This window comes from Trifolium pratense, linkage group LG2 (genome assembly GCF_020283565.1).
Source record: "Trifolium pratense cultivar HEN17-A07 linkage group LG2, ARS_RC_1.1, whole genome shotgun sequence".
Classification (NCBI taxonomy): Eukaryota; Viridiplantae; Streptophyta; class Magnoliopsida; order Fabales; family Fabaceae; genus Trifolium; species Trifolium pratense.
This window is the reverse complement of record NC_060060.1, coordinates 45,489,934-45,516,578: the sequence shown is the minus strand read 5'-3', so window position 1 is coordinate 45,516,578 and position 26,645 is coordinate 45,489,934. Positions and strand designations below refer to the sequence as shown.

The 26,645-nt window shown below is 34.2% G+C and overlaps 2 protein-coding genes across 2 annotated transcripts; one reads left to right on the top strand and one right to left on the bottom strand.

Annotated features, from left to right (window-relative positions):
* Nucleotides 1-10,005: 10,005 nt before the first annotated feature.
* LOC123904787 (homeobox-leucine zipper protein ROC5-like) lies at nt 10,006-26,404 on the top strand. Its single transcript, XM_045954407.1, has 6 exons — nt 10,006-10,038; nt 10,193-10,351; nt 10,831-11,002; nt 11,158-11,405; nt 25,685-25,804; nt 26,015-26,404. Exons 1-6 carry the CDS (start codon nt 10,006-10,008, stop codon nt 26,402-26,404), a joined length of 1,122 nt encoding a protein of 373 aa, XP_045810363.1.
* LOC123910985 (putative pentatricopeptide repeat-containing protein At1g12700, mitochondrial) lies at nt 12,371-14,485 on the bottom strand. The gene is made up of 2 exons (XM_045962284.1): nt 14,399-14,485; nt 12,371-14,271 (listed from the first exon to the last, which is right to left on the bottom strand). The coding sequence occupies exon 2, from the start codon at nt 14,216-14,218 to the stop codon at nt 12,566-12,568; it is 1,653 nt and encodes a 550-aa protein (XP_045818240.1). The 5' UTR covers nt 14,219-14,271; nt 14,399-14,485; the 3' UTR covers nt 12,371-12,565.
* Nucleotides 26,405-26,645: the final 241 nt, after the last annotated feature.

Here is a 26,645-nt window from a genome sequence, read left to right as displayed (position 1 = left end):
TTGTTCTTATGTGTGTGACCCTGTAGGTTTCCGTAACATTGACAATTATAATAAATCACTATTTATTACAATAAACAGTGAGCGGTATCTAGCAACACATCACTGCTACTCAAGTTACGAGAAATTAACATGTGATCTAAACATAACCTCTTGTGATAATATCAGTGTGTATAATTACCCCTTTGCCCTTTATGTCTATATTGAACACAAAACATACTTGGTGTCATCTTTGTCCAGTTCAATATTGGGCCCATGACATTTATCCTGTTATGCAGGATTGGCAAATTCCATCTAGGTCACTACTGTCCCTCAGCATGCTTTGTGAAGTACCCATCAACTGCCTTTATGATTATCCTGTTACGGACAACGTTAGATCAGCAACAAAGTACTTGACTCCACATCTAGGGTACAAAGTGGTTTCAGGTCTAAGGGCGGTTTACACCATTATCACCATGAGAGTAACTTATGACACTTTGCATAACTTTGCATGTAGTACTCTCATATCGGGTCAATCCAGTATAAATATTACTCCTAATATTCATACCTACGTCAAGACTTGATAACTCCTTATCCCATGATCCATGAGATGTGATCATCAGTCTATCTTCATAATAGTCTTTATGCTTTAAGGTTATCCCCTTTACCTTAAAGCTCGACTACGGATACTTTAAGAATAGTGTCCTTATGTTTAATATTATCTCATGATTAAGTCACACTTAATTATTAAACGGACTTTCTATTCTAGGGACTTCATTATTTTGCAACCTTACAAATATAATAAAGAAATGCCATATTTATATTCAAACTCCTAAAGCAAATACTATGAAAATAGATTGGCTCTTAGGGCTTACTCCAACAATGTAGACCTGGTATGGGTGAGTTTTTGGATGGGCCACTAAGACTTTTATAGGCCCATTATTTTGTGTACACTATATATATAGTATGATGGGCACTTCATGTTTAATGGTACTAGCATTAATTTTTGAGACCCATTATTTTGGGTGTGGATGTAGACCTGGTATGGGTGAGTTTTTGGATGGGCCACTAACACTTTTATAGGCCCATTATTTTGTGTGAGCTAATATATAAACAATTTAAAATTTCCTTTCCATATTGATGCATAGCCAGAATATATTACATTCATTAAATCTAATACAACTAAAAGGGTATTAACGGGAATCTTGTCAGGAAATGAATTGTCACATTTTATGAGGTTTTTGTATACTACATATGGCTAATAGTAAGATTCCCTGTCTCCTGATTTAGTTCCTTTTCGAGAAAGTAATAAGTATACTACATATTTCCAACACATATTTTAACTGTACAGCTACAGGATGTAACAACAGTAAATATTGGTTTATATTACCTATAAAATGGCTTCCTATCCACACTTGAGATGATACGCAAGAAACAAACTTGTGAAAAATAGCCAGGTTGGTTTTATTATCATTTTCAGTTTCAATCAATGGCATCTAGCTCAAATAACTCCCCAAACCCAAATCCACTTCATCGTTTAGATCTATCGAAGCTTAAAATCCCTAGCAAAACCTATACCCACACAATGATGGCAGAAACCACTATACCAGTATCAGACAAATGTTTTCATGAAAAATTAGTAACAATAGAGCTTCATGTTCAAGGGTTCTATAAACTTTATGTTCAACCTCTGTCTGGACTCCAACCTATACCAACTGAAAGTGATTTTATTGTATCCCCAATATATAAATACAAGTTCGGCCTTCCTCTTTTCATTGTCACTAAAAATGTGCAATTATTTTCTGTCGGTTTGTTTCAAAGGTTGGCAAATTTACCCATAAGTAATGATTTAGCTAATTATGTTTCACCGTATATTTTTGAAAATTGCGTTAGAATCGGACAGCGATCTGGAGGAAAGGAATTTAAGATTGTCTTTGATATTAAGGTTGTTGAGATGGATTTGGCAGATTCGCATGATTGCGGTGAATATCGTAGACGTGGTTTTGTTTGATTGGTATTAATGATTAAATATTGACGATTATCTTATCGTATTAGTACTTTTTTAGGTCGGGCAACTGTAGTAGTTATGATTTATTATTAATGATTTGTATTAGTACTTTTTCAAGTTTGGATAGGATTTTATAGCTAAGTGATCCAAAAAAAGGCGACCCCCAAAAAGAACCTAAAGGATATACCAATATGTTGGGCATGATATGTATGATTATGTACAAGACCTCCACTCAAGAGAAGTATAAGTTATGATATACTCTGTTGATGATTAATCTCATCTTTATGCCTTTGTTATGAAATCTGACATAGGGCCATTGTGTTTGTTAACTTATAATTAGTTGGTCTTATTTGGAAGTTTATTTATTTATGGTTATGCATAATGTGTCTGTAACAACTATGAATTTTTAATGATTTCTAACAAAAATTAATCATTCTTACTACCGGTCGAATAAGCGTGTTGAAATTCATTAACTAACTAGTATTGTTAATTAATCCCGTGCATCGGCACGGTAACAAATTACACTAATGTATAACAACCGGCAAGTGCTAACAAACAGGAAGGAACAATTATAAATAACAAAACGGTAACCCAACACGGAATAGTAGTTACACACATTACCTACAAGATTGCATCCAGAGAGCTCCTATCTGGTGTTGACGTAGCCTTCGTAATTGTTGCCGCTTAACCGTACAGACATTGATTGAACAGAACTGGCTGCAGGAAATTCTCCATCTTCAGCCAGGTTAGGACAAGATCTTATGTTGTGTCCAACTTGGGAGCATCCGCCACATGTTCCTGGACGCCTGCTTCTCCCAGCTGTAGTGTTGTTGGAACTGGGTCCACCGCCTTTGCTTCTTGCACAGGAAGGGTTCAATATGTTATCAACTTCGACCGGACCATTTAAATTCACAGGACCGTTATCACCAACGTACTTTGATTTAAGCCTCGTGATTTCATTGGTTAGATAATCCAAATAGTTTTTATAATCATCAACATCCTTGTAAGCCAAATCGGAAACTTCCTTGCTAAGATGCACCAAATTGGCATGTCTCGGAACCAAATGTGAATCCCAGTAATGTGAACCATCGTTAACATTACCACGAATTGAGTCCTTTGCAAATTTAGACCATCGATTCAACACAAGATTAGTCGGGAATTCAACAGTATCAAGATATACCATAATTGCCACGATGTGTTCATAAGGAATTCCAATTGATTCCATTCTAAGACAAGAACATTTAAATTCATTGTTTGATGGACTGTGAGATACACGCCAAACATGTCCTTCGTCTTGATACTTCGTCACAGAATAAATTGAAAAGGATGCCATCTCTTGAGTGTCACATAATGATATCAGGGAAACCTTTTTTAGTACAGAACGTACCAAGCAGAAAATCTCATGTGTGAATTGTTTTGATGCAGACCTCTCGAGTGACCTTAGAGGGGTCTGCAAGACAGCATTTCCATATTGTGAATGAAAATCCGCCTCCACCTCCCTGAAGCGAAAATAACATACACATCTATTAAACTGCTTCACAAAATCAGTCATATTCATCTTTGAGTGGACAAACTGACCCATGTGACTGTGAAATGCTTCACACCGCGACGTCGTTCGTATTCCTGCAAAAAAATGCCCCCTAATATGGGCTGTTGACCACATCTTCTTTTTCTGGTACAATTCTTTGATCCAACTGTTGTCTTGAAGCCCAAACTTATCTATCATTTCATTCCACAGTTTCTCAAATTTCCAAACATCGTTATCGCCAAGCATGCATTTTTTCAAGTATGGAATGAACTCTAGGTTACCAATGTTAGACATGGCATTTCGAAGAAGATGCCAAGCACATAACCTATGATAACTATTAGGACATACTCTCCTTATTGCATTCCTCATAGCTACATCACCGTCTGTTATTACAGAAACAGGGGCCTTGCCTTTCATCGCAAGCAAAAATTGCTCCAACAACCACACATATGTGCCTTCAACCTCATTAGAAACTACAGCAGTGGCAAAGATAATTGTCTGATTATGGTGGTTGACACCGGAAAATACAACAAACGGGCACCTGTATTTATTTTTGTTATATGTAGCATCGAATGCCAACACATCACCAAAAACCTCATAATTCTTTTGGCTTTCTCCATCACACCAAAATAAGCTTTGCAACCTACCACAAGCATCGACCGTGTGTGCAACGAACATCAATGGATCTTTAGTCCTAAGACCTAGAAGGTACTTAACAGCACCTTTAGCATCAGAAGACGTTTCTTTTCTTTGTCTTTGAATTTGATTGTGCAAATCCTTCTTCAAAAACCCTACCTTATCATACCCTCCCGCAGCATTGGCAAACGCACCGATCATTTGAGCAACCTTTATCCCAGCTTGACCATAGTTCTTAATTTGAATCTGATCTGATTTTGTAAGTTTCCTATGTGCTGCCAATAGCCCACAGTGCTTCTCCGTCAACATATAATGATTGTGCTCAAAACTGAAAATAGTAATGTACCAGAGACCCGAAATTATATCAATATGCACTCGAAGTCTTGCACTGCAACCACACCTGGTTTCGTGTTTCGGACCACGCTTGCGCGTCACTTCAGTTAAATCGCGACGGTCTTTCCTGTAGCCTTCTAGGTTACAAACGAATGTTTTTTGAACAAGAACTCCATCTTTATTTCTAACATCTTGCCCTTTGCGAACAGCAAAACCGTTCATCTTTGCAAACCAACAGTAAAATTTGTATGCAACTTCCAAATTACCAAATCGCAACTTAGAAACGTCTTCATTGTGCAAGTTAAACATATCAATCTTTACAACATCCTCCTCACCATCAATTATGACTAATTGCTCTGCATTTTCATCCAAATGTGTCCACTCATTGTCGGTATCTGAATTTTCATCCAAATCGTTGGCAACCGTGTTCCCACTTTCATCCAAATGTTCCCACTCATTGTTGGTATCAGAATAACTTTCATCACCGTCAAGTTCACCCCCCAAGCTTTCATCATCTTCCTCATAATCATTATAATCATTATAATCATGATCTGCAGAGTGACCAGCATTGTCATCTTCTGCATCAAACCCAATGTCATTGTCTCCAATATTATCCTCATCACCTCTACAATGTTCTCTATAAGAAGGATTCTCTTGTGTTAACTCGTTCAATGCTTGCTAAAAAATAAATAAATGACTACATCAATATAAAATACAACAAATATATACTATCGGTTAAAAGCACAAATACATACTAGCACTTACAAAGTAAGCATCCATTACTTCATCGCGCGCTGAACTGACACCAGCAACACCACCGTCGACGGCACCACGAACTTCGCCACTAACAGCACCATCAGCGTCACCAACGACTTCACCACGAACTTCGCCACTAACAGCACCATCAGCGTCACCAACGACTTCACCACGAACTTCGCCACTAACAGCACCATCAGCGTCACCAACGACTTCACCACGAACTTCGCCACTAACAGCACCATCAGCGTCACCAACGACCTCACCACGAACTTGGTTATTCATTGTTCTGCGGTCGATCTTCAACGAACGATTGCAATTGCAAGTTTCAGTGAGAATTGTTGCTAATTTTTCATGTTATTTTTGGAAAGGTAAAGTTGAGATTGAAGTCAAATACCGACATTAACCCTGTAATAGTGTAACTATTATTAAATTTACAAAAACATGCGGTGATGGAATATTCCCGAAATATCCGGTTTTTTTTGCATGCGCACCGTGCGCGGCCTATCAAGGGTGCGCACCGTAGACGGCGCCGTTTAAATAGACGGTAAATTTTTGTTAAAAGTTTTAACATTATATTATTGTATGTTCAACTTATTCTAGAACTTTGGTTAAGTTAGAAAAAAGTTAAAAGAGTTTGATATGTCAATTAAAATTGAATTTACCTTTAAAGTTTGAATTTGTAGATTTTAATTATATGTGTGACTTTTATATTTAAATTTATTTTTCAATTCAATTTTATGTAAATGGATACAATGACAAATTAACATTTGAACTACTTTTAACCGATTAGTTATTGAAAATTATTTTTTATCATTTTTTTACATAAAATAACGATAATGCCTATAAAAAGGATAAATCTGCGAACAAACTCGCACCATCCAAGTTAATAGCATACAACGGCATAATGCCTACAAATAACATGATAAATTTAAAGTCACCGGAATGTCCATGCTTCCGGATCTGTAACGATGCGCAAATTATTGATTGAATCTGCAATTGATTGAAGTTGATCTTTCAAATACAAACTAAACGAATACCGCAACAAGACGGGAAATCAAACGCCGTACCAATGACGACTAACAACACAACGCCGCACTCAGACAACGATATCACAACAAAAGAAAGAAAAATTAAAAGACTTAATCTCTGTGAAGAAAGAATAAAATTCAAAAACACAAATTTAGGCCGGCGTAAAAGACATTATTTTTTATCATTGTATAACCAAATATACACAAAATGTTTTACTTTTGTGAGGCTAAAGTGTGTTTGAATATAAGAAAAATGGGAGCAGATTCTCTTCCTGATTTTTTTTTTACCCCAACATCTTCCATCTACCCAACATATTTTCCAATATTCTCATTCTACCCTTATCAAATTTAAGTATATTTTATTATTTTTCACTTTGTCATTTTGTAACTTTTCCGGTAGAGTGAGATCACACCTAGTGTTCCGGTACGTTTTTTTTTCAGGTTTGTTAACTTTACCGGAATTCTTTTTCAAAGTGTTCCAGTTTACTTAAATTTCTAGTTTCTTACCGGAACACTTTTTAAAATCGTTCCGGTTTTATAATTTGCAAAATCGATTGTGTTGTATACCGTGTCCCGGTATACAAAAAAGTGTCCCGGTATACAAAAAGTGCTCCGGTATACAAAAAAGTGTTCCGGTAATTACATACGTGTTCCGGTGTGTTGAACAAGAACGAAAAAGTGTTCCGGTATAGGCTTGTAGCAGTTTTGCTAATTTTATTTTTCTCTCTTTTTTTTTTTTTTAACTGATATGGCTCAAATCGACAATACAAGTCAAATATTGGTAGATACTACAGATGTTTTTACAACTGATTAAAAATTTGCTACACCAGATGTTGTTCTTACATGGGCTCGAAATGTTGGAGATGCCAATATAGTCAGTATTATCATTACTCGGTCAGATAAAAAAAACGAAATAAGAGGTAGAAATTGCAAGTTGGTTTTAGGGTGTGATAAAGGTGGAAAATATGACTCTTTAAAAAGTTTCATGTCACCTTCATCGAAAAAGTGTAACTGTCCATTCAAAATTAGAACCGCGCCTTCAACAGATGGTTCAAGATGGAAAGTTATAAGGTTGTTCATGGAATTCACAAAAAAGTAATAGATTCCACGTCGGTTGTAATAAAAAACAGACGTGAAATCCACACTTTTCACTTCGGGTAGTAACATAAAACCAACTTAGAATCACCATTAATTTTAATAAAAATTAATTGAAAAATCAGGATACCACTTCGGTTAAAAACCGAACCGACGTAGAATCCCCAGACTTACAACGACGATAGTCTTTATGTCGGGTCCGAAACCGACGTGAAAAGTGGTTTTTGCCCGACGTGAAATCCCCATTTTGTACTAGTGTATGCTTTCCCTTTAAGCAAGATTTTGGGAGATTTTTTTCGAGGGATATCACACGCATTTTGTAGGGTTTTCGCATTATATTGATGAGTAGATGCAACGATGAATTTATTGGAGCTAGAGTTCGAAACTGACCATGGAAGGTCGTCTACATGATGTTGGAAAGCCATAATCATGCACACCCTAGGTTGAGACATCGAAGCTTGCACTAGAAAAAATGGAGAAGTCTTGATCGTGCACAGGGATTCCACTAACTTTTGTAACCCAGGGCAAAACATATATAACGGGAGTCAGTACGAGCGCCACGTCATCCCTCAAAATTTGAATAATTTTTTTATATACTATTATTCTAAGTGTCGTTTTGGGTTCAAAAAATTGGTGATCAAAGATTGAAAACCCTCTCTTCGCGACATTCCTCATGCGTAGTTCCCTCCCTTTCTTTATGTTGGTTCCGCTTCCCTCAGAGCTCAATATGTGGCATTATGTTTGTGAGTAATTCAACGATTACAAAATAATTTTAAGATAATTATAATCTATGCAGTTGGAAAGAGGTAAATGAAGATGTAACATCGATATATTTACGTGCAACGTTTCTCAATTAATGCAAATGGGCAAACTTGGTGGCGACATTGACGGATGCTACAGGTAGCTAAGCAAACGGTGACTTGGGAAGATAAATAAGCTATCTTATAGTAGTTTATAAGTTAAAAGCTTTGTTTGATAACAGTTTTAAAAAAAGAGTTTATAGCTTATTTTTCAAACGCTATTTCAAGTAGCTTATGACCTTATAGCTTATCATTTTTTTCTTCCACTTTTACCCAGTGGCGGAGCTAGCCCAAAAAATTGGGGCGGGCCGCTACAAATATAAATCGAATATGCAAAAAAAATTACTAAAAAAAAAGACATATCATATTGAGAGTCTGTCTAGTATGAATATCTCAAAAATAGTCAAAAGGTAGACCATTAACATGTTTATTAAGGCTCTGTTTGGTAACACAAATAAGCTAGCTTATAGCTTATTATATGAGCTTATAAGCTTGTTTCAAAAAATTAGAGGTGTTTGGTAACAAGCTTTTTGTACTAGCTTATAGGTTTTTTTCAGATGCTATTTCAAGTAGCATTTGAGCTTATAGCTTACAGCTTTTTACACTTTATTCCATTTTTACCCTTTAATTTAATAACTACCCACTCTAAAAAATAAACTACCCACTATCAATTATGTAATTTTATATTTAATAACCACTTTAAAAGCTAATTTTACCAAACACTTTAATTTCAATAAGCTAGCTTTTCAGCTATCAGCTATAAGCTAGCTTTTCAGCTATCAGCTAGCTTATCAGCTATCAACTAGCTTATAGCTTATTTTTACCAAACAGACCCTAAATAAATTTTAAAAATATATTATGAAATATATTTTATGTCAAACGTGTAAACTTCATACTTTTTAATTAGTTTTTGTATTTATGTTTATAATATTATATGCATCTCTCTAACAAAAATTTAAATTTTTTTAATAAAAGATTGATCAAACATGAATTTTTATGCACAAACTCTAATTTAAATAAAAATTTGAGTACTTTTTTCTCCAAAAAAATATACTTGAATACTTCGACAAAATAAATTACACATTTTAAGACATCTATAAATTATTAAACAATAAAACATTAGAATGGATGCTTAAAAAAATAAATTAAAAAGTATATTTGAATCATTTGAATTCTGGGACGTAACATTAGCGGGGGTTTGAAACCCCGCAAAATACAAACCTGTAAAAAATACTGGATTTTATGGTTTGAAACCCCCGCAAAACAAAATATAACCAACTACACAGACTATTTAGCGGGGGTTTATAACCGCCCTAAAAAGTATACCTATGAAAAAAAATTTAAAAATTCTGGGGCGGGCCATGGCCCTGTCCAGCCCATGAAGGGCTCCGCCCCTGCTTTTACCCCTATTATCTTACTTGAAAAAAATTAAATATTAATCAAATATATCATTTTTATGCCATTAATTTCATACTTATAAGCTAGTTCAACCTCTAATTTTACTAATCACTACAAATTCAATTAGCTAGCTTATTCACAACTAAAAACTAGCTTACAAGCTATCCGTTATTTTTTTACCAAACAGAACCTATACGGAAGAAGCCACCAATGAAAAATTAAAATGTACCCCCTCCGTCCCAAAATATAAGCAAAAATTAGTCAAAAAAAACTGGATGTATTTAATTAAAAAATTTGATCAAATACATTCACTTTGATTGATCAACTTTTACTTATATTTTCGGATTTAGCTTTTATGAATAAAAGAGCAGGTTTCGGTATTTGTAATATTCGAGAGTACAACTCAAATTTCGATTAAAACAAAATCTCTTGCCATTTCGTCGTATGGTTTTTACAAGCTATCAAGTGGATTGGATGGTAACCGTGGTCTTGATAATGTCATATTCTAGGTCAATTCTAGAACAGTTGTTGACAACTTCAACATAGTACAACATGATTTATCTCAGTTTATTCATATTATTAGAGATCGTAAACATTATTTTTTTTATTTACTTTTCCAACCTGTTGTTAGAGTTTTCTACGAGAGACAAACCGACGTAGTGGTAATAAGTGGGCTGTTGTTGATGTTCCGATCGACTTTTATCGTGATGGTCCCAATGGAAACCCTAACTTGAGCTGTAAGAGGCTTCCGTCTGGATGTATTTTGGAGGATATGCCTTATGGTTGCCAGGTAACTGCTTATCTATATACAAATTTTACACATTAATTTTCCTATGATTTAAATATGTTTTTATACTACTGAGTATTGATTCTCATGTATCTTGAATTTTCATTTTGAATCAAATCTTTGTTCCACCTTTTTAAATAACCAATCTAGCTAGCTAGCTACTAATTAATGCACAAGATACTGTCTAGTTGATTTTGTATTATCCAAAGTTCTATTTTAATATGATAACTTCAAAGTTTACATAGTTTTAATAGTAATTTGAAGCTTTGTTTCTGTTTGGTTTGGCATCTTAATTAGTAATTTGAAGCTTTGCTTATATAACTATGTTGTGTACTTTCTGCTCAATCTTGTAATTTGAAGCACTTTTGAAATGTGTATCATAGGTTTTAACATTTCTGTTATTGTCATCAAGTATAAACTATAGTTTATCTAATTTATGTAATAAACAAAATTGACTGAAGCTAATTTAAAAATTGTTGCAGATAACTTGGGTGGATCATTCTCAATATGATGAGAGTGCTGTCCACCAAATCTACCGTCCATTGGTTAACTCCGGCATCGCATTTGGTGCTCATAGATGGGTTGCAACTCTCAAGAGGCATTGTGAATCTCTTGCCATCCCAATGTTTACCGTACCATCTGATTACCCTGCAGGTATGACACGTCAACACTGATAATAATTGAATGTAGAATGTGTTGGTGACATGTTGGTGTTGGACACTAACACATGTCACACATCAAATACGCCTTCAATCTAAAGTGTTTGTGCTATAGCTTAACACTTTTTGATGGGCATGTTTCTTTTCCAGCTATAAGCCCATCTGGCAAGAGTGGCTTTTTAATGCTCGCGCAGCGGATGTCTGATAGCTTCATGTCCGGAATTTGTCCTTCGTCAGCTTGCAAGTGGGACATCCTTCACATTAGTAACATGGCCAACAACGACAGGAGAATCATGTCCCGGTTAATTCAGGATGCCTCTGGTGAAAATCGTGCAATCGTGCTAAGTGCTTCAACTTCTGTTTGGATGCCGGTGTCACGGCAAAAGATGTTTTATTTCCTCCGTGATGCACGAATGAGAGGTCGGTGGGATGGTTTGTCCAACAGCGAATCAATGAATCCTTCAATCTGGATCATCAGTAGAAGTTCTCTACTGTTTGAAGCAAATCTATGAAGTAGCTGAACATTTTGCTAGCTAAATAAATACACTCACATCTTTTTAAACATTAATCACTCATAGCTTTTCAATTGTACCTTCGATTGACAAAGTAAAATTCAGATTGTTGTGACTGAAATCTACCATGCTATTTGAGCTAAAGGAGTTCTGCATGTAGATCGTAAGGATATTGTAGCTGAATATGTAGAGACTAATAAGCTCATCTGTCGTGTTAAGAAGATACAGGTGCCCAAGGGGTTTTTGAGATTCCAAGGCACCAAGTCTGGATTGGAGAAGGCCTTGACGACTAGAATGGAGTCGCATTCTATGCCAACCTTTGCGAGAAGCCAATTCAATTCAACAGCTACCATTGCAGACGCGCCATGAGTTGAAAGTTTAGATGTATGGAATCTAGTCTATTCCACAAGGGCACAGTTTCGTTATCATCATACTATCATTGAAACTGAGCTAAATGTAAACCTGATATAGGATGTAGTTATACAAAGGAATTACAGTCTCACCCTAAATTCTTATTTGACCTCTCAACAAAGCTTTAACCGATTGAATATAATTAAGTTCAACAACATAAGGCAGGTATGTTGAAGTTAATTTACGAACTAGTAATACAAATTCAACAACATAAATGAAATATAATATGGAACTGAGGTGCTTCAAAAGCTATCATTCTAATTCTTTTTAAGAACACAAGAAATTATTTCAACAGTTACAACATTCAGAATGTTAATTATAACATAACACATGATCATGATTCATGATTCATATATAAAGTAACAAATAAAATATGACTACACTACACTAAATAATTCTCATTCCTTTATTTATTCATTTATAAAGGTAGATAACTCATATCAAGCAAACACATTTTTCTTATGTTTCCAACTCTTCCAAAGTGCGAAACAATAACAGGAAATACATTGCAATTGGAAAGAAAAATATAATTATGTCAAGAATAAAAAACATCAACCAATTGTAGCATTATACCATCAAACTGAACCTAAAAACACATAATAACTAAAATGAAATCATCTTAAGTAGTATTTCTCTTACAATAAACCTCTAGCAATCATTTCACATTGAAGTTTCTCTGCTTTATCATTCTCATCCTTCTCAAAGAGAGCATAAATAATGGTTTCATAAGTTATAGCATTAGGAATACAACCATTGTCTTCCATTTTTGACATCAAGACGATAGCTTCATCAAATAAGCCCTCTAAACAAAGACCATTGATCATAATAGTATATGTCCAAACATTTACATTGTAGCCTTTAATCAAAAGATCCTGAAAAATCACTTGTGCATTCTTAAGTCTTCCATGTTTACATAGTCCATCAATAAGTATATTGTATGTGTATATATCAGGTTGAATACCCTGGTTTTTAATTTTCTTGACCAATGCAATTGCCTTGTCAACATGATGGTTTTTACATAAAGCATGCAATAAAGAAGTGTAAGTGATTATATTGGCAGGTTGACCTCTATCGTGCATCTCTTCAAGAAGCTCCCAAGCATGAGAGATTCTCCCTGATTTGCACAAACCATCAATAAGAGAACTGTAAGTTACTCTATCAGGAATAATCTTCTTGTTTTGCATTTCTTGAAATAGATTTATGGCTTCATCCATCCTTTTAATTTTACATAGCCCGTTAATCATGACATTATAGGAACAAACATTAGGAGTCACTCCCCTTTGAGCTAGAGAATAGAATATATCTTTGGCCTTGTTCACTTGATTAAGTAAGCAATACCCATCCATTAAAGTATTATAACTAACAATATTCAATTGTATACCTTCTTTTGTCATCATAGCCAACAAATTCATAGCTTCTTTCATCTTTCCTTCCTTGCAGAATGCATCAACCAATATATTAAAAGTATAAACATTTGGGTTGATGTTTTTCAATACCATTTCATGGAACAAACCAAATGCTTCTTTCAATTGACCAACAACACAAAATCCATAGATTAGGGTACTGAAAGTGACAACATCGGGAGAAATTTTCTTTGCAATCATTTCAGAATATAACGCATAGGCATCTTTTACAAATTTATTTTTGCACAAACTATCTATTATTATGTTATACATTTTCTCATCGATCTTGATCAATTTTCCTTCAATTCGTCTCAACAACTGCAAGGCTGCTCTTGTTTCTCCGGTTTTACATAACCCATTGATCAATATTCTATAACTAACTTGATTCAACTCAAATCCAAGCGCAATCACATGGTCATGAAAGTGCAGAGCTTCCTTAATCTTACCGCTAAGACATAGACCTTTAACAAGTGTATTTAAGGTTATGGTACTCGGCTGATAACCGATCTTGAGAATCTTGGCAAATATAGAAAATGCAAAATTGATTTGACGCAAGTGACAATAAGAATTGATCAAAATATTGAAAGTAACAATAGTTGGCTTAATTCCATTGAATTCCATTTGGCGAGAAAGTGAAATAACAGTTGAGAAATGGGTGTCTGTCTTAACAAGATAAGTTAAAATCTTGGCAAATTGTACAATGGATGGGGTTGGATTCATACGAAGCATGCTATGGAATGAAGAAACAGCATTATCAACATCATTATCAATATCATTGTGAGTGAATCGAGATTTAGATGAGAAGGAATGAAGGAAAGTGGAAGTTGTGATATTATTATTAGAACGAAGTAAAGGTAACCTTGAGAGTGAGAGCGAGAACGACATTGTTGATGATCTTATGTGTTAGAGAGAGATTCGCAACACCGCAATACAAAACCCTTCAAACAACAAAAACCAAGAACAATTTGAGCTAAGAAACAAAACCATGAATGAATGCATTTTCCAATTTAACAACACAAAGAAACATGATCAGCAATGCAAATTTCAGTATAAATGGAAACTAACCTTTTAAGCCAAATTATTGAGAACGCGATTCTTAGGGAATAGTTGGCGGAAGAGAATGCTATGAATAAAGAGAATGAATGAATAGAAATAGAAATTTGGGGTTAAATGAAAATTAGGGTTCAATTTCCCTATTTTGAAATTTTAATTTTAATCTGAAAAAATTAACAATTTTTAATATTTAGTATTTAAATTATAAAAAAAAAAGTATTTAAAAAAATTGTCACCCCTAATTAGAGCTGTCAAATAGGCTGCCCCGGCCCAGTGGGCCAGACAATATATGGGCTAGCCTGGCCCGGCACAGATATTATTGCGCTACACATTTATGAGTCCGGCCAACCCGTGTGGGCCACGTGGGCTAATGGGTCTGGCCCGACCCATTTTATTTTATTTTTTCTCATTTATTCGATCTTTTTTTACATGATTTTGATGTATTAGTTCCTCATAATTATCAATTTTATTGAAATATAATTTTATGCAAGTGTAAATAATTTTTACATCAGCACTAAATATCAATTAAACTCAAGTTTGATTCTTATAAAAGAAATAAAATCAAATTAATAAATTATAAACTAAGTTTTTCAAAGAGTTTTAGGTAAATATGATCCTTTTTATTATGTTTACACATTTAACTATATTTTTCATAATAAATTTTCAATTAGATGATAATTTTTTATGTTTTAATCGATATTATTTTTACAAAAATGACATAAATTTTTTGTTAACGGGTCGTCCCGAAGCCCACTGGGCTATCCCGGCCCAGCCCAATTTTCATTTGGGCTACGTGGGCATGGGCCAAAAATGTCCGGTTTCAATTGGGCTAGGTTTTTTTAGGCATGATCCGCCCAAACCCGTGGCCTAATCGGTCGGTCCATCAACCCGACCCATTTTTGACAGCTCTACCCCTAATTGCACCTTGTTTATCTAGTTTTTCTATCTTTGTCTTGTCTAGGTGTTAAATTATTTGAAAAATGAAAATTTATTGATCAATGAAATTTTAAATGCAGTAACAAAGTTTTAATTTAACTCGTTAAAACTGATTTGCTCTATCGGTCACCCGTATGACCCGGCACCCAAACAAACTAGAGATGTAGACGGTTGGATTGGATCCAAATTAAGATGATGCGGTTTTTAAGAGTTTAGCAATTTTTGTATAGTAAAAAAAAAGGGTTTAACAATTTTTGACCCAAAACCCAATCAAATTCGTCCAATGCTCGGCCCTAATTTTATCTCTTGTTCTATAAAATTTTACTTTGTTTCTCATTAGTCCCTATGAATCGATATTTTTTATTACGACGATAATCTCTTATTAGTGACAGGCTATCATTACTCATATTAGGGAGCAGATCCTCTCCCGTGTCCAGTATGTGCATTTAAATTTGGACCACATACTATGAGTTTGAGTGACACCAGATACTATGAGTTCGGGTTTGAGATTATTCAAACTTGCACCCGAAACCCGTAATCACGATGTTAAATTACTTATTATCCCTATGTATATATAAGTGTATAAATATTCTATGTTTTATACAAAGTTTGTAACTTTTATAAAAAAAATTAGTACATAGCTTCAATTTGTTGTACAGCATTTTATTTACAATTTTATAGTTTTTTTGTTGCAAAAAAATATTTGAATGTTGGAATCTTGTCATGAAAAGGGAAAAGGTCAATGAATTTGGGCCGAGTTCAAGTCGGGATCGGGCAAGTAATTAATTTTGCGTGTTCTTGCTGCGGGTTCGGATTTGGGTAGAAAAATTCGAACCCAACAGGTGTGGGTGTGAGTTTTGTTTTGCCACCCGAACAGCCTTAGAGTTCGAGTTGTGGTTTTGGAAGCGGGTTTGGGAAGGGTAAAACCCGCACCCGACCCTACCTGTTGCCATCCCTATTTGAAGAAGGTGAGATGAGTTTTCAAATTGTAGTGGTGGCAAGGTAAAAAAGTTTAGCGGCGCGCAACTTGTTGTCCGCCTACCTTTCATTCATGTGTAATTATTTTGGATATACCGTCTCCGACTTTATTTATAAGCAAAAGTCAACAAAATAGTTTGGCCTCAAATATAAGCAAAAGTAAGTTTACTAAATGCTATCATTCCAAAAGTACCCATAATTAGTTGTTCCACTTTTTGACATTACTACAAGTCTCGATGCAAATTTAATGTATTATAAGGGATACTTTAGTAAAAATAACAATTTTTTTATAAACAAAGAGTATTATTATAAGGGAGTACAAGGGGTACTCAAACCCTTACAATTGACATCAAAAAGTCAAGAACTTTGAATACAAGACACCGGGTCTAAACACCAACTAGGAAATGAAATACAAGCATTACGGCCATAAGAAAACCATAGCCAAGAAAAAAGCTTAATATCCTCTAATAGAGACGACGCGTCCGGGATGGCTCCTTTGAAGATAGTATTATTCATGTATTTCCATATATTTCAAGTGGTTGTCAACCAAACTAAGTGACGAACCCGCCCCTTATCTATAACAAATTTCTTAATATGTGTGAAACAAGATTATGATTATGTCAACGTTTTTGTGTGACATAGCCACATTAATGACTAAAACGAAAATAATTTGAAATTACATGGGCAAATTGAAAGAAATTTGTTTAGGGACTAATACCCAAATTCATTAACATTACAAGGACCAAAAACACATTTTACCCTTTACATTTATTTTCATTTGAGTTTTGTTTGTAAAAACTAGGGTTAAACATGTTTTTGGTCCATATAAATATCCTAAATTTTGTTTTCGATCCATATAATTAAAGTTGAATAAATAAATATTGGGTAATTACAAACGGGCAACAAGCTATGTCGCTAATATTTTTTTAATGACAAAACCAATTTTCTTAAAAACAACATTCATAGCTCTAGGGGACACAACATTGTTATTCACATAACCTTTTGAACTCTTGCAGAAGACTCACAACCTCTGGTGAGAGGAAGCCAAAAGTGGTATAAAAGCATATTTATTGTCAGAACATATTTTCTCATGTTTGGTCACTTTTCTTTAAGCAACTTTGAGGGTTGTCTGTCCCACAGTAAAAGTCTCAACTCTCAATCCAACAAGTGGCGAAACTCCAGTCAAATCCACCGATGCATGCTTTCCGCCTACCCATCCATACACCATAACATCTGCCGATCTAAGAGGTTATCGCCCTTCTTGTGGTTTGGTCAAAAACACTTTGTCACTCAAATATTTTCTGTCATTATTTTTGGTCCATGTTTTTCGGTCAACTCATTTATATCACTTAATTTAATTCTTTTTTCTACGGTCATGTTTAATACATTATATGAATCTCTCTTGCAAAAGTTTAAATTTTCTTAACAAGGGAGGAATTAAATATTACTTTTCAGTTTTTTTCAAATAAAAATTCATAAATAATTCATCATACGTTAAAAAATTCTAAATTTTTGTGGGAGGAGTTCTTATAATATTATAAACATGAATACATAAAATCATTGAAAAATGTGAAAGTACACAAAAGTTTAATTAAAAGTATGAAGTGATAGAAAATAATTGAAGAACCAAAAGTTGCTGAAATTTTTTATAGGGACTAAAAATAAAATTCGAGATATTTATAGGGAACAAAAACTTATTTAACCCTAAAAACTATAACATAATGTAACCTTTTTTTTCACAGTAGCCAATGAGATCGAATTTAGTACCTCATGCATTGTACTTAAAGCCCTCACCAGTAAATCAAATCTAAGATTTATAATGTAACTTTTTTTCTTTGCACAAACGGTGGCCAAATTCTATTTTTAAGTAATCCAAGCTCGGTCATTTATGCTAAATACATATGGTCAAAGTTAGTGATACTGCTTGAACCAAAAAATAAGGTTCCCCCTTAGGTAGGTACTAAATCCTGAATTTCAGAATCTGAAACATTCAGGAACAAACTTTCAAATGATTTGAACAAAGGTATAAAAGAATGCTACTTGTGAAGACACTTTGATACTTGACATTTCAATAATACATTCAATTTTTTCTTAGTTAAGTCAAATTCGTAAATTCAAACAGATCCAAAAATTTGCTGGCCAAAGCTGCAGAGCAATTTCTTTCTTACTAATATCAATTGATGCCTTACAGTTTGTGAAATACAGTTAAGAAATCTTCTCTACGGATAAAATTCCTCTATTAAATTGTGAGAAGGTTGATAAAATTCCTATAAAAAAATATTAAGCTAGTACAATGAGTCATGCACCCTATACCAGATTCAATATAGCACAAAAATAAGAAATTGTAACAGACCCATGACAGTGACACAAAAACTTGTACCAAACTCAACAACACCAATCTATACAAGTCTAACACAGGACAACGTATCACATACCAATGTTTCTTGAACTGTATCACGGATGACAAACACCACCCAAAGATCACAAATACGACAAGAAAGGCAAGGCATAAACAAACTATAGCACAACCAACAACCAAAAGTAGTAACATCAAATCATGCTAGCTTATATTCTCCTTCCATATGTCCTTTGAAAACAAGCTGGTCCATCTGTCAGAAGTTATCATCACCTCTGTTAATTATCATAATTGACCTATAATTAGATTGATATCCCAAGAACCCTGCAGGGTGAGAGGGAACATGACAAACCCCATTCAAAACTCATATTAGATTCATAGCCCGTATCCATGCCGTTTCCAATTTGGATGCAAGTTAAATATTTTTTTTTTCTCTACAAATTACCTTTAAAGTTTGAATTTGTAGATTTTAATTATATGTGTGACTTTTATATTTAAATTTATTTTTCAATTCAATTTTATGTAAATGGATACAATGACAAATTAACATTTGAACTACTTTTAACCGATTAGTTATTGAAAATTATTTTTTATCATTTTTTTACATAAAATAACGATAATGCCTATAAAAAGGATAAATCTGCGAACAAACTCGCACCATCCAAGTTAATAGCATACAACGGCATAATGCCTACAAATAACATGATAAATTTAAAGTCACCGGAATGTCCATGCTTCCGGATCTGTAACGATGCGCAAATTATTGATTGAATCTGCAATTGATTGAAGTTGATCTTTCAAATACAAACTAAACGAATACCGCAACAAGACGGGAAATCAAACGCCGTACCAATGACGACTAACAACACAACGCCGCACTCAGACAACGATATCACAACAAAAGAAAGAAAAATTAAAAGACTTAATCTCTGTGAAGAAAGAATAAAATTCAAAAACACAAATTTAGGCCGGCGTAAAAGACATTATTTTTTATCATTGTATAACCAAATATACACAAAATGTTTTACTTTTGTGAGGCTAAAGTGTGTTTGAATATAAGAAAAATGGGAGCAGATTCTCTTCCTGATTTTTTTTTTACCCCAACATCTTCCATCTACCCAACATATTTTCCAATATTCTCATTCTACCCTTATCAAATTTAAGTATATTTTATTATTTTTCACTTTGTCATTTTGCAACTTTTCCGGTAGAGTGAGATCACACCTAGTGTTCCGGTACGTTTTTTTTTCAGGTTTGTTAACTTTACCGGAATTCTTTTTCAAAGTGTTCCAGTTTACTTAAATTTCTAGTTTCTTACCGGAACACTTTTTAAAATCGTTCCGGTTTTATAATTTGCAAAATCGATTGTGTTGTATACCGTGTCCCGGTATACAAAAAAGTGTCCTGGTATACAAAAAGTGCTCCGGTATACAAAAAAGTGTTCTGGTAATTACATACGTGTTCCGGTGTGTTGAACAAGAACGAAAAAGTGTTCCGGTATAGGCTTGTAGCAGTTTTGCTAATTTTATTTTTCTCTCTTTTTTTTTTAACTGATATGGCTCAAATCGACAATACAAGTCAAATATTGGTAGATACTACAGATGTTTTTACAACTGATTAAAAATTTGCTACACCAGATGTTGTTCTTACATGGGCTCGAAATGTTGGAGATGCCAATATAGTCAGTATTATCATTACTCGGTCAGATAAAAAAAAAGAAATAAGAGGTAGAAATTGCAAGTTGGTTTTAGGGTGTGATAAAGGTGGAAAATATGACTCTTTAAAAAGTTTCATGTCACCTTCATCGAAAAAGTGTAACTGTCCATTCAAAATTAGAACCGCGCCTTCAACAGATGGTTCAAGATGGAAAGTTATAAGGTTGTTCATGGAATTCACAAAAAAGTAATAGATTCCACGTCGGTTGTAATAAAAAACAGACGTGAAATCCACACTTTTCACTTCGGGTAGTAACATAAAACCAACTTAGAATCACCATTAATTTTAATAAAAATTAATTGAAAAATCAGGATACCACTTCGGTTAAAAACCGAACCGACGTAGAATCCCCAGACTTACAACGACGATAGTCTTTATGTCGGGTCCGAAACCGACGTGAAAAGTGGTTTTTGCCCGACGTGAAATCCCCATTTTGTACTAGTGTATGCTTTCCCTTTAAGCAAGATTTTGGGAGATTTTTTTCGAGGGATATCACACGCATTTTGTAGGGTTTTCGCATTATATTGATGAGTAGATGCAACGATGAATTTATTGGAGCTAGAGTTCGAAACTGACCATGGAAGGTCGTCTACAAGATGTTGGAAAGCCATAATCATGCACACCCTAGGTTGAGACATCGAAGCTTGCACTAGAAAAAATGGAGAAGTCTTGATTGTGCACAGGGATTCCACTAACTTTTGTAACCCAGGGCAAAACATATATAACGGGAGTCAGTACGAGCGCCACGTCATCCCTCAAAATTTGAATAATTTTTTTATATACTATTATTCTAAGTGTCGTTTTGGGTTCAAAAAATTGGTGATCAAAGATTGAAAACCCTCTCTTCGCGACATTCCTCATGCGTAGTTCCCTCCCTTTCTTTATGTTGGTTCCACTTCCCTCAGAGCTCAATATGTGGCATTATGTTTGTGAGTAATTCAACGATTACAAAATAATTTTAAGATAATTATAATCTATGCAGTTGGAAAGAGGTAAATGAAGATGTAACATCGATATATTTACGTGCAACGTTTCTCAATTAATGCAAATGGGCAAACTTGGTGGCGACATTGACGGATGCTACAGGTAGCTAAGCAAACGGTGACTTGGGAAGATAAATAAGCGGGAGAAGTTATTATACATAAGTGTAATAATCCACATGTAATAATCCTAGTCAATCTCAACTCACACACTCACACATAATCTCACACCCCCCAAATTTCTCACGTACCCCCCAAATTACTCGCGCACCCCCAAATTTCTCGTGCACCACCCAAATTTCTCATGCACCCCCAATTTCTCGCTCACCCCCCAAATTTCTAGCGCACCCCCCAAAATTTTTCACGCACCCCCAGATGACTTGTGCGCCCAATTTTTTTTTAACCCCCCATATTTCAAGCCTAAACCATTTTGCTGTGGGAATGGTTTCAAAAATATACACTCCAAAACCATTAAGTGCATAAGATGGTTTTGAAGTACAACCTATAATTAGAATCATAATTGTTTTTTTTTGGTACAATTATAATCATTATTTAAAACCAGTTAAATGGTTTCAGATAGTTATACACTAAAACCATTTGTATTGTAAAATGGTTTTATGTGTGTTTTTATGGTTTCAAAAATTCTGGAAACCATTATGCTGGTTAAATGGTTTCAGATAGTTATACACTGAAACCATTTGTATTGTAAAATGGTTTTATGTGTGTTTTTATGGTTTTAAAAATTCTGGAAACCATTATGTTGGTTAAATGGTTTCAGATAGTTATACACTGAAACCATTTGTATTGTAAAATGGTTTTATGTGTGTTTATATGGTTTTAAAAATTCTGGAAACCATTATGTTGGTTAAATGGTTTCAAATCACAATTATTGTTTGTATTCTAATTATAGGGTTGTACTCTAAAACCATCTTATACACTTAATGGTTTTGGAGTGCATATCTCTGAAACCATTCCCACAACAAAATGGTTTAGGCTAGAAATGTGGAGGGGACCAAAAAAATAAAATTGGGGGGCAAAAGTCATATTGGGGGTGTGCGAGAAATTTGGGGGTGCATGAGAAATTTGGGGGTGCACAAGTAATTTGGGGGGTGCATGAGAAATTTGGGGGTGTGCTAGTAATTTGGGGGTGCACAAGTAATTTGGGGGGTGCACTAAGTAACTTATGCATGGTGCATAAGGATAGCTTATGTATAATAACCAATCCCTAAATAAGCTATCTTATAGTAGCTTATAAGTTAAAAGCTTTGTTTGATAACAGTTTTAAAAAAAGAGTTTATAGCTTATTTTTCAAACGCTATTTCAAGTAGCTTATGACCTTATAGCTTATCATTTTTTTCTTCCACTTTTACCCAATGGCGGAGCTAGCCCAAAAAATTGGGGCGGGCCGCTACAAATATAAATCGAATATGCAAAAAAAATTACTAAAAAAAAAGACATATCATATTGAGAGTCTGTCTAGTATGAATATCTCAAAAATAGTCAAAAGGTAGACCATTAACATGTTTATTAAGGCTCTGTTTGGTAACACAAATAAGCTAGCTTATAGCTTATTATATGAGCTTATAAGCTTGTTTCAAAAAATTAGAGGTGTTTGGTAACAAGCTTTTTGTACTAGCTTATAGGTTTTTTTCAGATGCTATTTCAAGTAGCATTTGAGCTTATAGCTTACAGCTTTTTACACTTTATTCCATTTTTACCCTTTAATTTAATAACTACCCACTCTAAAAAATAAACTACCCACTATCAATTATGTAATTTTATATTTAATAACCACTTTAAAAGCTAATTTTACCAAACACTTTAATTTCAATAAGCTAGCTTTTCAGCTATCAGCTATAAGCTAGCTTTTCAGCTATCAGCTAGCTTATCAGCTATCAACTAGCTTATAGCTTATTTTTACCAAACAGACCCTAAATAAATTTTAAAAATATATTATGAAATATATTTTATGTCAAACGTGTAAACTTCATACTTTTTAATTAGTTTTTGTATTTATGTTTATAATATTATATGCATCTCTCTAACAAAAATTTAAATTTTTTTAATAAAAGATTGATCAAACATGAATTTTTATGCACAAACTCTAATTTAAATAAAAATTTGAGTACTTTTTTCTCCAAAAAAATATACTTGAATACTTCGACAAAATAAATTACACATTTTAAGACATCTATAAATTATTAAACAATAAAACATTAGAATGGATGCTTAAAAAAATAAATTAAAAAGTATATTTGAATCATTTGAATTCTGGGACGTAACATTAGCGGGGGTTTGAAACCCCGCAAAATACAAACCTGTAAAAAATACTGGATTTTATGGTTTGAAACCCCCGCAAAACAAAATATAACCAACTACACAGACTATTTAGCGGGGGTTTATAACCGCCCTAAAAAGTATACCTATGAAAAAAAATTTAAAAATTCTGGGGCGGGCCATGGCCCTGTCCAGCCCATGAAGGGCTCCGCCCCTGCTTTTACCCCTATTATCTTACTTGAAAAAAATTAAATATTAATCAAATATATCATTTTTATGCCATTAATTTCATACTTATAAGCTAGTTCAACCTCTAATTTTACTAATCACTACAAATTCAATTAGCTAGCTTATTCACAACTAAAAACTAGCTTACAAGCTATCCGTTATTTTTTTACCAAACAGAACCTATGCGGAAGAAGCCACCAATGAAAAATTAAAATGTACCCCCTCCGTCCCAAAATATAAGCAAAAATTAGTCAAAAAAAACTGGATGTATTTAATTAAAAAATTTGATCAAATACATTCACTTTGATTGATCAACTTTTACTTATATTTTCGGATTTAGCTTTTATGAATAAAAGAGCAGGTTTCGGTATTTGTAATATTCGAGAGTACAACTCAAATTTCGATTAAAACAAAATCTCTTGCCATTTCGTCGTATGGTTTTTACAAGCTATCAAGTGGATTGGATGGTAACCGTGGTCTTGATAATGTCATATTCTAGGTCAATTCTAGAACAGTTGTTGACAACTTCAACATAGTACAACATGATTTATCTCAGTTTATTCATATTATTAGAGATCGTAAACATTATTTTTTTTATTTACTTTTCCAACCTGTTGTTAGAGTTTTCTACGAGAGACAAACCGACGTAGTGGTAATAAGTGGGCTGTTGTTGATGTTCCGATCGACTTTTATCGTGATGGTCCCAATGGAAACCCTAACTTGAGCTGTAAGAGGCTTCCGTCTGGATGTATTTTGGAGGATATGCCTTATGGTTGCCAGGTAACTGCTTATCTATATACAAATTTTACACATTAATTTTCCTATGATTTAAATATGTTTTTATACTACTGAGTATTGATTCTCATGTATCTTGAATTTTCATTTTGAATCAAATCTTTGTTCCACCTTTTTAAATAACCAATCTAGCTAGCTAGCTACTAATTAATGCACAAGATACTGTCTAGTTGATTTTGTATTATCCAAAGTTCTATTTTAATATGATAACTTCAAAGTTTACATAGTTTTAATAGTAATTTGAAGCTTTGTTTCTGTTTGGTTTGGCATCTTAATTAGTAATTTGAAGCTTTGCTTATATAACTATGTTGTGTACTTTCTGCTCAATCTTGTAATTTGAAGCACTTTTGAAATGTGTATCATAGGTTTTAACATTTCTGTTATTGTCATCAAGTATAAACTATAGTTTATCTAATTTATGTAATAAACAAAATTGACTGAAGCTAATTTAAAAATTGTTGCAGATAACTTGGGTGGATCATTCTCAATATGATGAGAGTGCTGTCCACCAAATCTACCGTCCATTGGTTAACTCCGGCATCGCATTTGGTGCTCATAGATGGGTTGCAACTCTCAAGAGGCATTGTGAATCTCTTGCCATCCCAATGTTTACCGTACCATCTGATTACCCTGCAGGTATGACACGTCGACACTGATAATAATTGAATGTAGAATGTGTTGGTGACATGTTGGTGTTGGACACTAACACATGTCACACATCAAATACGCCTTCAATCTAAAGTGTTTGTGCTATAGCTTAACACTTTTTGATGGGCATGTTTCTTTTCCAGCTATAAGCCCATCTGGCAAGAGTGGCTTTTTAATGCTCGCGCAGCGGATGTCTGATAGCTTCATGTCCGGAATTTGTCCTTCGTCAGCTTGCAAGTGGGACATCCTTCACATTAGTAACATGGCCAACAACGACAGGAGAATCATGTCCCGGTTAATTCAGGATGCCTCTGGTGAAAATCGTGCAATCGTGCTTCAACTTCTGTTTGGATGCCGGTGTCACGGCAAAAGATGTTTTATTTCCTCCGTGATGCACGAATGAGAGGTCGGTGGGATGGTTTGTCCAACAGCGAATCAATGGAGGAGATAGTCCGCATTCCTAAAGGACAATTTGGAGATTCAGTTTCTATCATTGGTGCTGCTGTAAGTGCTCATTTTCCCCTTATGTTTATGAGCCAACCATTTCAAATGCTTAGTGTTTATTTAGATTACTATTTACACCTCTCAAATCTCACACCCGTCCACAAATGTCCAAAATGTAACTTAATTAACTTGGATGTTTATATTAATTGTGCATTAAAAGAAAATTATCACTTTACATTTGGATTTTTTTTTTTTTTTGTTTATGTTTAGGCTGGTAAAGGAAACAAGAGCAACTTTCTATATCTACAAGATTCATGGATCGATAGCTCTGGCGCAATGGTCATATATTCTCCGATTAGTATGCAATCCTACAACATGGTGATGAGTAATGGTGAAGATGCTTCATTTATTCCGGTTTTGCCTTCCGGCTTTTCAATTCTTCCAGATGGCAATTCAAGTAACAAAACAATGGTCAGAAGTGACGGTAGTGGCAGCAGTGGCAGCGGTGGCAACATCGGATGCTTGCTCACGGTTGGATTACAAATGTTGCTGATCAGCAGCCGTCAATCAAGCAAGCTGACAAATGAATCAATTGTTACCGTTAATGAAATCATCTCATGCACTATTCAGAAGATCAAGAACGCTCTTGGAGTTGCATGATGAAGAATTTGATATCAAAAGTTGGCAAAGGCTGAGACTTAAATAAGGGTTTCTTTTGTGAGGAAATTTTTTGGATTTTACTTTATGTGAATTTTTTGCATGATGATAGATTTCAGATTTGTCTCACCTTCATTGCATGAATTTGATGCTGGTTGTTTATCTTCTTGAATGCATGATTATATTTTATATTTTTTATTAGCTTTTCTTAAAAATGATTTTTATAGTGTGTTGTTCTTTTGTT